The following is an 11,829-nucleotide window of genomic DNA, read 5'->3' as shown; positions in this document are numbered from 1 at the left end:
ATCCTCCTTGTGACCCCCTCCCCCCCTCTCTTTTTTTTCTGTGCTCTTTATGGCGCACGATTAAAAAACAGATTTGGAGGTTTTAATACACAGTAAGTCTAAGATATAAAAAAGAAAACGTTATGGAGCGACAAAGTTAAAGAAAAAAAAAAGGCGTGAACTAATTTTGTTTCCTGAAAAGTTTATTGATAAATATAATGATTTTATACAATATTTCAATACACACATGGTTTCATTCTGACCGTTTTTAAGATGTCCATCTGTTTGTCTTCCTGTCTGTCAGTCTATCTGGAAGTATGTCTGGGTACATTGGAGACGAGCTGCAGCACATCTCAGCGAGGATTTTTATTACACTATTGCTAGCACAGTGAGTGGGCATGACAGTACATCATTTATAAATCTGTTTGTTGTTTTCATTTTTTTTTTTTTTTTTTTTTTTGTCCTGCTCAATCTTCAAAACGATGGCTCTTGTTTGAAACATGGCTTCCATTCCTTCAGAGTCAGTGAAAAGGTCTCTCTTCTGTCTTATTCTATCATCTTTGTCTCCCTCTGTTCTTTCTCCACTATCCCTCCCTCCAGCTCTCCTCTTCTGTCTCTCCCTCACAGTGAAAGGGTTGGCCACTCTGAGTCGGTTATTTTTGAACAGACAGAACTGACGACGAAACTCTCATTTTCAGTTGAGCCGGACTGATGTCTTCGAGATGAAGCTACATGCTAGAGAAATGACAGCAATTCTTAATTCAGGCAAACAGAAACTTTACATCAGGACACCGCACACAGACAAACACATGCACGTCCCCTCACTCCGCATCTGTGTGCCAGCAAGCCTTCAAATGGACTCTTAATTTAAGGTAGAATAATTACAGTTAGATCCAATTTGACGGAAAGATAGACAGATAGTCAGAATCAGAAACACGCAGACGAGACACGAACGCCTCCGTACGGCGAGAAGAAGCTACAGCTACAACAGTTAAATATCTACAGTTGAGCATTACAACATTAAAAGACTGACCGACACCACTGGAACACACACACACACATACACAGTGGGAGTAACAGGGCTTTTGATGCAGCTGTTAAGTGACATGAGACGGCCGCAAACTGGCAGAGGTCAGATTCAGCTGGCTTCACACATTTATTTACTCAGCAAGAGTACTTTTTTTTATGCCGCATATACATTAAATGTGCCACAGACCTCCATCTTGCACGCTTGAAAATATTGCTCACTTATGTCGTATTGATGCAGAAATTCGTGATGAAAATAGCCAAGATTTAAGCTTCTAAATATGCATTTGTTTGATCGTACCGCAAAGCTGCTTTTAGGGATTCCACTCCTGTTCGATAACGTGGTTCAATTTACATATTTCAGAACAGTATTTGGTTGAACGTGAGAGAATCAGTATTTACACAATGTCCAAGGTGAGAGTGACTGTAATGACAGGAACAGACGAGGGAGACAGAGACATGGTAAATGGACAGGGAAAAGGTCAAATGAAGGGTTTAAGTCTTGAGGACATTTTCCAAAACCGGTGATGGTTTTGTCACCAGATGTGTTACAGCAAGCTTCCATGAAGTTCTGCGGCAGCCGTCCCACACACAATGACAAGATCCTTGTTTGATTCCAGTTGCTGTTCCTTCTCTATTTCATGTGCATCCCTGCTTCTCCTCCTTTTCTTTTTTTATTGTTTTCCCTTCTCTCTCTCTCTCTCTCTCTCTCTCTCTCTCTCTCTTCCTGTGCTTTCGCTTGTTGCACCGTCGCCTTCTTCTCTGTCGTCTAGATGACATTTTCAAAGAGCTGTAGAGACCTCATGATGTTCTCATCCTGTGCAAACAAGGTGGAAAAGTAAGAAGCTGACTGTGAAAAGACAAAGTAAAAAATAACCATTTAATTCAGTTTACTGGCCACTAGGGGGCACTGAAAGCCTGTTAAATATTAGTCAGTGATCTCTCTGCAGATACACACAATGATACAAAATGGTAGCGAAGGCCATAATTGATAGCCGGTGTAGTGAGACTTGTAAAGCAGACATTTTGACATACCTCTTGACAAGAAAGGATGAATTCATCAAGAGTGACCACACCATCTCTGTTTTTGTCCATTTTCTGTGGACAGCAAAGCACACACAGTCAAGTCTTTTGTCCAAGGTGTGTCAGGGAAAATATTAAGATATTAACCAAAAATACAAAATTTTTACAGTTTCAATTATTGAAAAAATTAACAGTTTTTGTAATTACAATTTTTTATTCCCTTCCAATCCAATGAAATTAAGGTCTCTCCAAATTTGGTGATTTTAATTTTGAATCTTCCTGCAAAATTAATGATATATGATCTGAGAGAATTTCAAACTTTGTACTTCTTAAGATAAATAATCTGCTCAAGAAAAGACTTGAATAAGATGAAAAATGCATTCAGGCCTCAAAACCTTTAAAAATGGTTTCCTGGCTCGTAACCGGGCGTCAGCTTTTGTTTGTCGAAACTGAAAACATTGTTGCCATTTTTAGTCACGTTATACAAGTCAGTACAGTCACAACATTTAAACCACCTGCTTGATATTCTGTAGGTCCCCCTTGTGCTGCAAAAACAGCTCTGACCTGTCAGGGAAAGAAACACGGGAACTCTGGGGGTATTTTATGGTCACCAGCATTGAAATGTTGTATCCTTTGGGTCATGTGCATTGAGGCTGAGACCTCCAGGTGGGAGGAGGGCCCACCTGGTGGGAGGGTGGATTTGGCTTATCACGGTGCATCCCACAGATTCCTGATCAGGTTGGGGTATGGGGAGTCTGCAGGTCGTTGTTGTGGTCCTTGAGACATTCCTGAGCTGTTTTCAAAATGTGACGGGGTACATTATCCAACATGGGGAAGCTACTGCTGACAGAAGAGCCTTTGCCATGGGGAAGGTGGTGTGTTTGGTCTGCAGTGTTTAGGTGGGTGGTGTGCGTCTGATTGCCAGAATCCGAGGTTTACCCGCAGAATATTGCTTTGTAAACAGATGACTAATGTTATTCACTTCATCTGTCAGTGTGTTAATGTTGGGGCCGGTTGGTGTATTTTAAGTAATTAAGACACTGTGCAGTTAAACATCAGCTTAATAATAGCTTTAATCCTGCTGATGGCCCATCAATGGGTGTGCGAGCTCTTGCAGTCACCACCTCGACATTGCTGCACTGCCAGCTGGTGTTGCTTTGAGATCCAGTGCTTGTTTCGCCCTGTGGTTTTCTAGGATGTGCTGCCTTGAGCTTGCGAACCTGCTGGGTCTCTCATCGAGGTGTGTGCTCTACATGCTTTGCAGCATAGTTTTCCGTCCAGCTCAAAGATGCCAGGATAGCCTACTTTGCCTCCCAAAACTTCATTCCCTTTTTGTTTTCTGTTGTTAGCACATTCCTTTGTGATGTCGACGGATTAGTCAAACCACAGAGTCGAACAATCTGATTCACCATCGTCTGAAAAATTAAATGCTTTTGCACTTGCAAATAAACGCACCAACACATGTGTAGCATTGTCTGGTTCCTGTTACAACTGGAACAGCAATATTTATATATCACAATCAATCTAACAAATATTTAAAAATAGCTATTTTTTGGGTGCATGTTGTGCTTTTTATTTGTTCTCTGTTTTCTTTGCTGTGGTGTTTCTACATTTCTCAGAAATCACCTGCCATTAGTCATTTCTGCGTGTGTGTGTGTTTGTTCTGACTTTTATTTGTTCTTCAGCCATGGTGGATGTCGCTGCTCATTCTAACTACCCAGTTTCTCTTCTCTGCTGTTGCTGCCTCTAGAAATGTGATTCATGCGTCTGACTGATGAATCCTTGTGTGGTGAATCCTTGTGTTGTTGGGTTTTTTATGAGACTCAAATAAAAGACCCAGGTGTTGTTACCTGAAAAAAGGCATCCACGTGCTGTTTGGGTGCGTCAGTTTTCAAGACAGGGTAAGTGTACTTCCCCATCATGTCATATATTGCTCTGACGATGTCTGTCATCTCCTGTGGAACAGAAGCCACACACGCGGCAGTAAGACGCAAAGTATGAATCTAACAACACAAACACAATGTGCATACAGCCATAGCTGGAAGAAATAATGAGGGTTAGGCATACACATATCCACACCTCTTTGTTGATGTAGCCATCTCTGTTGATATCATAGAGGTTGAAGGTCCACTGGAGCTTCTCAGTGACGGAGCCCCTCAGCAGGATGGACAGAGCTGTCACAAAGTCCTGATGGAGAGGAAAAAGGACAGAATGAAAAACGAGTGCGGAAATAAACACAAGAGTGAAACGGAATGGGAAGTTTAGCGCATTAGTGTGCAAAAACATAAGACTGCGCCAGTCAAGCAAACCTCAAACTTTATGGAGCCGGTATGTGCTGAGTCGAACGCGTTGAACAGAAAGTGGGCGTAGGTGCTGGCATCTGCAGGAGACAAAGTGGAAAATGTTTTTCAGTACACTGAGTGCAGGCAATATTGATACAAAGACGCAAACAGCATCACACACACTCTGTCTTTACCTCCGTGTGGGAAGAATTGGGAGTATATTTGCTTGAAAGTTTCCTCGTTCACGACTCCACTCGGACACTCCTGGAGACAGACAGAGGGAGTGGGACGGAAAGAGAATGTAAGGACATGGGATACCAACCTGAGGGATGGGTCGAACAGATACTGATGGAGGGACTATAATGAAACAAATTAAAGGATCATAAGTTGATGAGAGGCTGCCTGGATCAGTCAAACCTCTCCGTGAGTGTCTAATATCACCAAAAGAAACCACAGACTGCAGAAGAACATTCTGATCTTCTGTCACTTCTGAGTCTAGTTTTTACAGTTTTCAAAAGAGACACCAAAATCATCCATCTGTCCCTGACTGAACGCTGAGTTTACTTGAATACTTTAGCACCATACCACCATCTTAGAGTTACAATAAAATGAAAAAATAAAACACCAATGCAACCAAACACACACCCGTACAGTATGTATGGCCCTGTATCAAAATTAACTGGTCTCTCAGTGAAATCTTTCCTTTTAGGGATACATTAAATCTTGATGTTGCTAAATGTGTTAATAAATCAATTGTAGCTACAGCACAGCAATATAAATACACTTGAGATCATATTTCATCTCCAAGAAAACTATCTTCATGTATCAGCGCCTTCCAGTGGAAAGACACAAACGGATACTGAGGCTCATTCTGCACCTGACTGTTAACAGGTCACACACACTGCACAGCTGCTGGTGCTGAAATTAGGTTTAAGAAAACATTTAATTTATAATGAATAAAATCGTACGCTTCATTGAAGCATTAGTTAACCAAACTAGATCTTTGCTTTGTGCTTTTAAAGAGGTATCTGTTTCATTGCAAAAAGTGTTGGGTTTTTGTTTTCGCAGCTCTCATTTCCTCAGGTTTGATTCAGAGATGATTGATGTTTTTCAGGATGCATATTGAGTCTATCACACAGTCTATCTGCCTACACTTTAATCCTTATAGTATAGTGAACCTGCTAATCTGGGTTTACTGACCAACCAAGGACAACACTGAAGAATTCAAGGATTAAATCACAAATACATATACTCAAATGTATTTCTTAGTGACATAATAACATGGTGAAAGCATTTTTTATTCCTTTAAGCCAATCTCTTGGTTTTCTGACGTGCAAATCCCCAGCACAAAAAAAAAAAATAATAATAATTCACGTTTCAGTTTAATTCTGCATGTTATCACTAAAGCAAGCAATCCAACGATCAACACAGGGACACTTTGGGTGTCTGTTTCACGTATAGGTGACAGTTGTCCTTATGAGGAGAACAACTGGTTCCTTTGAAATGCACATGTGCAGTCACTTACGTTCTTAAAGCCCCGGTAGAGCACTTGAAGCTCTCTTTTGCTGAAGTTGGTTTGAGCCTCCAGCTGGTCGAGGCCTTCCGGTCGATGGCACACCATGGTCATCTCCAAATCATCGTCAGCTTTGTCTGAAGAAAGACAAACAGAAACGACAGTACAAGTCACATAACGAAGAAGGAAGTGAATATACAACTAGGAGGGTGGACGCATTATCACAGTGGAATAATCTGCACCCATCAAGTTTGAAATATTCTTTTTTTATTTCTTCTTTTTATCTGGGGGAAAAAAACGGGAAGGTGAGGAGGAGATGAGAAGTAGAGGTCAGTCTAACAGCTCCATGTTCCTCCCCTCACCCATCCTTTGATTAACAACTCATTACTCTCCTCGCTGGAGGGGAGGGGCGAGAGGGCAAACCACTGACTCTGAGACAACAACACACACACACACACACACACACAGTGGCTATAGGTGAACATGACACCTCCCTGCTCTTCATCTCAGACACTCATCTACACATTTGCACTAGTGCGCACATACTCCCTGAAGCAATCTGCAATGTAATAATTATGCATACTGTTATAACTGTGCATAATTTAATAGAAATAGTAATAAAAATTCAGAATATGATAAAGTGGCCATTATATGCAGTATTAAAATGGTAGCACAAAAAAAGTATGGTGGTTAAGTAATAAGATGTTATTTTTTATGAACACCATTTCAGAATAAAGTCTGTCTAACTGTCCACCACTGAACAGCTTGTCCAGTTGTGTTTGTGACTGTTGGACTGAGGCAAACACATGGACTTTCATTTGGACGTTATGTCAGCTGCCTGTGGCCTCGTATTATTGGTAAGAACTGCCTTCCTATCCGAAAGCCTCCGGGGTGATCACGTACAATGTCCTCTTGTCCTCTTAGCGTTCACATGTAGAGTACGGTCGGCACATCAGTCCGCAGAACCGCCGATGTCAGAAACGATGGGTGAGCTCGAGCGTTTTCAGTCACAGAGTGAGGCATTCACACCGTCCTTGGCAGCACAGATTTTGAAACATCAGTCTTAAAATAGAAACATTTTCATCTGTGTGGCAAGACCATTAGTGCTTTGTAAAGGTTCATTACACCAACACCTCCTCAGTCCTGTCCTCTCAATGAATCATGAGCACCAGGTCGGCAATTTTATTGTACCAGGCAAAGACAACTTCATCTCACTGCTAAATTAAACCTCAGTCAAAAGCCTTCTTAGATTCAGCATCCAGTGTTCCTATTTGATACATCACCAGGCCTTTCCATGTTATAAATAACTGCATAGGAGTGCTGCCATCATGATTTAAGAGCAGAAGTGGGTTTTAAACCTCAGCTATGTTGTTATAACCCTCTGAATGATTGAATCTCAATTTGTCCCTCAGTGCAGTACTGCAGTTACTCTACAACGACAAACAAAACAAAATGCAACTAATTTTAAATTGTAATAGTCAACATGAAATACAGTAATATATAATGTTATTCGGCCAAAACATTATTACACTGTGCTGACTAATTTTCTGCATTATGGGTGCATTATTACATTATAATTTTGATTGACTTATGCTGGGTTGCTAAGCAGATTCTCTTTATATAGCCCCTTTCCCCTGCCTCACACACACACACACACACACGCACACACACACACACACACAATCTCACAAGGTCCCCAAAGTCCATTCGTTTCATTGCTCAGGCAGTTCAGTGTTTATCAGTGTCACATTACGATGAAGGTTCACGATCATGACCAAGGTCGGATTATTCACACCCGTTTCCCACTGGTCTTCAAGTAAAGCTTACTGTGTCCTGCTTAATGACACACACACACACACACACCTGATGGCACCTGCACAGTCACCGTCACACTCCGCAGCAGCGAAAACGACCACAGCACAGTACTTCACATCTCGGAGTACAACGTACACTCACGCCTCTTAATGAAACAAGAAAAGAAAATCACACCAATTACTTAAATGTATTTTGCATCAGCATACCCTGGCATGTGTTAAGATCCTTTAATATTCACATAATGTATGACCATGTAGAAGTAGAGTAGGTTATATTAAAAACAAAAGTGACTTAACTACTAACACTAAGTGTGAGAGTCAAGATAAGTTAGTGTGTAAAACTGTTTTCTACACCTTCACTCAGTCAATCATCCTGAAACACTAAACACCAAATTCTGATCACTCTGATCTGAATGACAGCCCATTTCTTCCTCTTATATTCAAAAAACAAAGAAGTTAACATGAAAGGGAAATTTCAGTACATGCAAAGATCGCCAGCTTCACCCACAAAAACATTCAGTGACAGGAATGCAAGAGATGATGTTCACTTTTAGTAGTTATCCAATATTGGGAATTAATTGCGGAGATAAAAACAAAAATATCTTGTCAGTTAGTTGTAGCTGTTTTAGGCTCAGTTTTCTGTATGCTGGATGACATCATTGTCGATTATTGTAGTAATAGACATGTTTATTGATTACTGCAGCAGGATTATTAACAGTAGACAAAAAAAAAATGTACGGGACAGATGGCCAAGCAAATAAAAAATCAAAGAAAACAATCACAAGCCTGCTACAGAAAGCCTCTACTATGAGGTGCTAATGGCAGTACTTCACAATTCAGTATCCCAATATGCAAACAACTAACTCCGCAGTTTTGCAGCTTGTAAGTTATTTAAAGTTTATTTATTTTCATCTCCTTGATTTTCCAAGAAAGCAGCAGTTGAATCAAACGTTCCCACATAAATAATCCAGCTCTTATTCTCCAATAACTTTGCTCACAGACAGACGGTAGTGAAGAGGCAACCTGCATCCAGTTTTGCTGGCTGGGTTAGCGCTGGATCACACCGATAGCAGATGTGACTCACCCTCCACAGTGATGACTCCCAGTAGGTGCAGCATTTTTACAGCCCCACAGCACAGCAGAATGATGGCTACAGTGTGTAAGCTGTTGTCACTCTGTTGCGCTCTTTCCATTTTGATTATTTTTCTTCTTTTTCTTTGTGTCTCCAGCTCTCCTCTTATTCCTTTAGTTATTCCATGTTTTTTTTTTAATTCTTAGACCACAAAGAAATATTCTGCACTTTCAAACTTGTTTCTCTATGTTCACCCTCTCCATCTTATGGCTGTAAACTTCTATCCATTCTGCTTCCTCCTACAGTGAGATCAGTACTCACCTGCCTCTCTCTATCTCTGTCTTTTTATCCCCCTTTCTCTCTACTCCCTTGGGCATCTTCCTCTCCTTATCCTGACCTTCACTCTATCCCGCAACCCCCCACTACCCAAAGTGTTCTCTCCCTCTCTCTTTTTCTCTGCCCCATAACCCCCCACCCCCACCCCCCACACACCCTGTTTTAGTCACTGTGTCCTTCACTCTTTGGGAACTGGGCTTCAACTCGAGGGTCTGACCTGAGCTCACTGCAACAATGAGAAACTTCACTTGTACTACTATGACCGTACGTGCTTGCTTTGTGACTCTGAGTGTGTGTGTGTGTGTGTGGACATTCATTCCTGTAGTAGTGGGGACAAAAATCTGTTCACACAGTCACATTGTGAGGACCCGCCTTGCTTCTGCTTTACTTATGGGGACAAAACACAAGTCCACACAATGTAAATCGTTAAATATTAGGGTGAACACATGCTTTAAGGTTAGGCTGAGGTTAGGGTTTGGTTAAGGTAAGGGTTAAGATTAAGCAAGTTATGTGTGTTATGGTTAGGTGGTGGTTAAGCCTCCAGGAAATGAATGTTAGTCTATGTAATGTCCCCAGAAGTGATGGAAACACAACTCTTTCTGTGTGTGTGTGTGTGTGTTTTCATGAGCAGATCAGCACTTGATTAATTGACCCCATTAAGATACACATTGTCCCTGAACAACAGATGGCTTAATTGACTACAAAGTGACTTTTCTAACCTGACATGCCTGAGTCCTTTAAATATGACTTACTCTACAATATACATGTTATCTAAATCAGCAATTCTGAACATACCAGGGTCTATCCTAATCTGGACTGTGGCCTTAATACTGTAATGTACAGTTTGCGTGATGTATAAATGTAAACTATAGCTTGAGTGTACCAGCAGGGGGCGGCAGACACTAGCACAGAGGACACCCAAGCGTGTCAGAACTCCTAATGAAGATGTGTTGCACATTTCATTGCAGATTAGATTTAGCTTATGTGATTATTCATAGAGTGACAATGCACAGAAAATCACATCAACGTCTCTTCTTTGTACGATAAAATAAAACGTGCTACATTGTCAAAGTTCAAAGCATGTGCTGTATGGTGAAACACATTGCAAATCGCAGTTAAACAAATATCAAAGCATCTCCCTAGCATCTCTGTACTGCGACCGCTAGCACACATTTGTGGTCTTAATGTGAATGCATAAAAGGGCTGAGATTGCCTGACGTGCTGAAGTGTAGCCACTGACTTGCAGGCTGCAGGGGGCTCTGCTGTATCAAGAGGTTTCCTGCAGAGTTGTCAACTGAAGGTTTGCTTTATTTACTGTTCTGTTTACTGTTGCAGCAGCGCTGGGTAAAATTAAATTTAGAGGCAATAAGACTAGCATTTAATTTAATTTGCCAGACATTTAAAAGATGCTCGGTAGTATAAACATCACTTGGCGAGGATGATTGAATGTATATTGCACTTGTTCACGTAATCAAACTTCAGCAGCCTCACATTGTGATCAATCAGTAATATTTCTGTCATGGTATAACACTTAGACACAGTGAACAAGAAAGCTTTCTGCTACAGTTGATCCATACTGATACTCCTTTCCTCAGATATTATACAAGTTCTGTGGATATGAAAGTTTTAAATGCCATGAGTTCTGTTTTCTTAAACAAGTCCTTTCACCTAATTACGCAGAAATAAATGTGTGCTTATAAAAGAAAAACACATGTGAAAAGAACTTTCACATTAAAAAAATTCACATAAAATATAATGTGAAACAAATTTCAACTTTGAAGAGTTCACATGTATGCAGATGTGATTTTAAAACATTTAAAACCTTTTTTTCCCCATGGTAGATAGCTTGCAGTCTGAGATCACGTCTTTCCTATAAAAACACTTCAAAGTGAGACTTTTTTATAGGGGGCCCCTTGTGCCCACTGGGCCTGTGCCTGGTAGTTCTGTTCAGTAATCCATCCATGCATATTAGGGAGCTGAGGATATGCTCCTGCCAACCCCTGCCAGGCTTCCAGTCTAAATGTACAGGAAAAATCTTGTTTTTTAAAAAAAAAAAAAATTTAAATGTAAATAATTTGGATCTGACTACAGTGCCCGAGATACGAGCTTTGTTAAGCAAAGATCTAATTGTAGGATTGAGCCAGGAAACCTCTTGTAAGAGGGTAAGATTGTGCTGTTGCAGAGTTGCAAAAGTATTAATCGTTAATAGGTCAGATCCAAAAACCTGCATAAAACTAAATCTTAACAGGATAGGAAAACCCAGATAAACCCAACCTAAAAAGCCACCTGGAGAGCTTCACTTCCATCTGCTACAGAAGCTATTATAAGGCATGGAGTATGACAGTGACCAAAAGCCTGAACCCTTTTCTTTCACAGCTACTTTGGAGTATTAAACGGTGGCCCAAACTGTCAGTAAAGAAATACTGCCTGTCACTCTCCCCAGCCAGCAATCTGTCACAAAAACTACCTCTTACATCAAAAGACACACACGCTTTCGCCAGCCCAGACGCATGATTTAAACTGCTTCCCTCTAACGACTGCTGTCTCTGGTACTTAATGTTAGCTCTCATTTCTACTCCAGCTCTTCCTTTCTCCCTTTTTCCCACTCAATCTCTCTTTCTCCTCCATTTGTTATCTTTTTTTTTTAAATTCAGCCAAACTCTCCTCTCACTCTGCCACTCTATCTCTGCCACGCTCTCTCTTTCCTTCTCGTATTGTGTCCTGTAATCCTTGCCAGAAAGTGTGTCATTTGCATAATCTGAATTAGGCTAATCTGCCATCCAG

General features: G+C 40.9%; 1 protein-coding gene across 3 annotated transcripts in view; it reads right to left on the bottom strand.

The window, feature by feature from the left end:
• Window positions 1-286: 286 nt before the first annotated feature.
• LOC124068470 (Kv channel-interacting protein 1) overlaps window positions 287-11,829 on the bottom strand; it is a 30,972-nt gene continuing 19,429 nt past the window's right edge. For all 3 annotated transcript variants that reach the window (XM_046406758.1, XM_046406757.1, XM_046406756.1), the window contains exons 2-8: window positions 5,836-5,960; window positions 4,505-4,574; window positions 4,338-4,408; window positions 4,108-4,215; window positions 3,879-3,983; window positions 2,041-2,103; window positions 287-1,822 (exon numbers count right to left, since the gene is read on the bottom strand). In XM_046406758.1, the coding sequence (XP_046262714.1) occupies window positions 1,775-1,822; window positions 2,041-2,103; window positions 3,879-3,983; window positions 4,108-4,215; window positions 4,338-4,408; window positions 4,505-4,574; window positions 5,836-5,937 (567 nt within the window). In that variant the 5' untranslated portion in view covers window positions 5,938-5,960 and the 3' untranslated portion in view covers window positions 287-1,774. The remainder of the gene's footprint in view (window positions 1,823-2,040; window positions 2,104-3,878; window positions 3,984-4,107; window positions 4,216-4,337; window positions 4,409-4,504; window positions 4,575-5,835; window positions 5,961-11,829) is intronic.

This window comes from Scatophagus argus, chromosome 12, assembly GCF_020382885.2.
Source record: "Scatophagus argus isolate fScaArg1 chromosome 12, fScaArg1.pri, whole genome shotgun sequence".
In the NCBI taxonomy this organism is placed as follows: Eukaryota; Metazoa; Chordata; class Actinopteri; family Scatophagidae; genus Scatophagus; species Scatophagus argus.
This window is presented reverse-complemented; position numbering and strand designations above follow the sequence as displayed.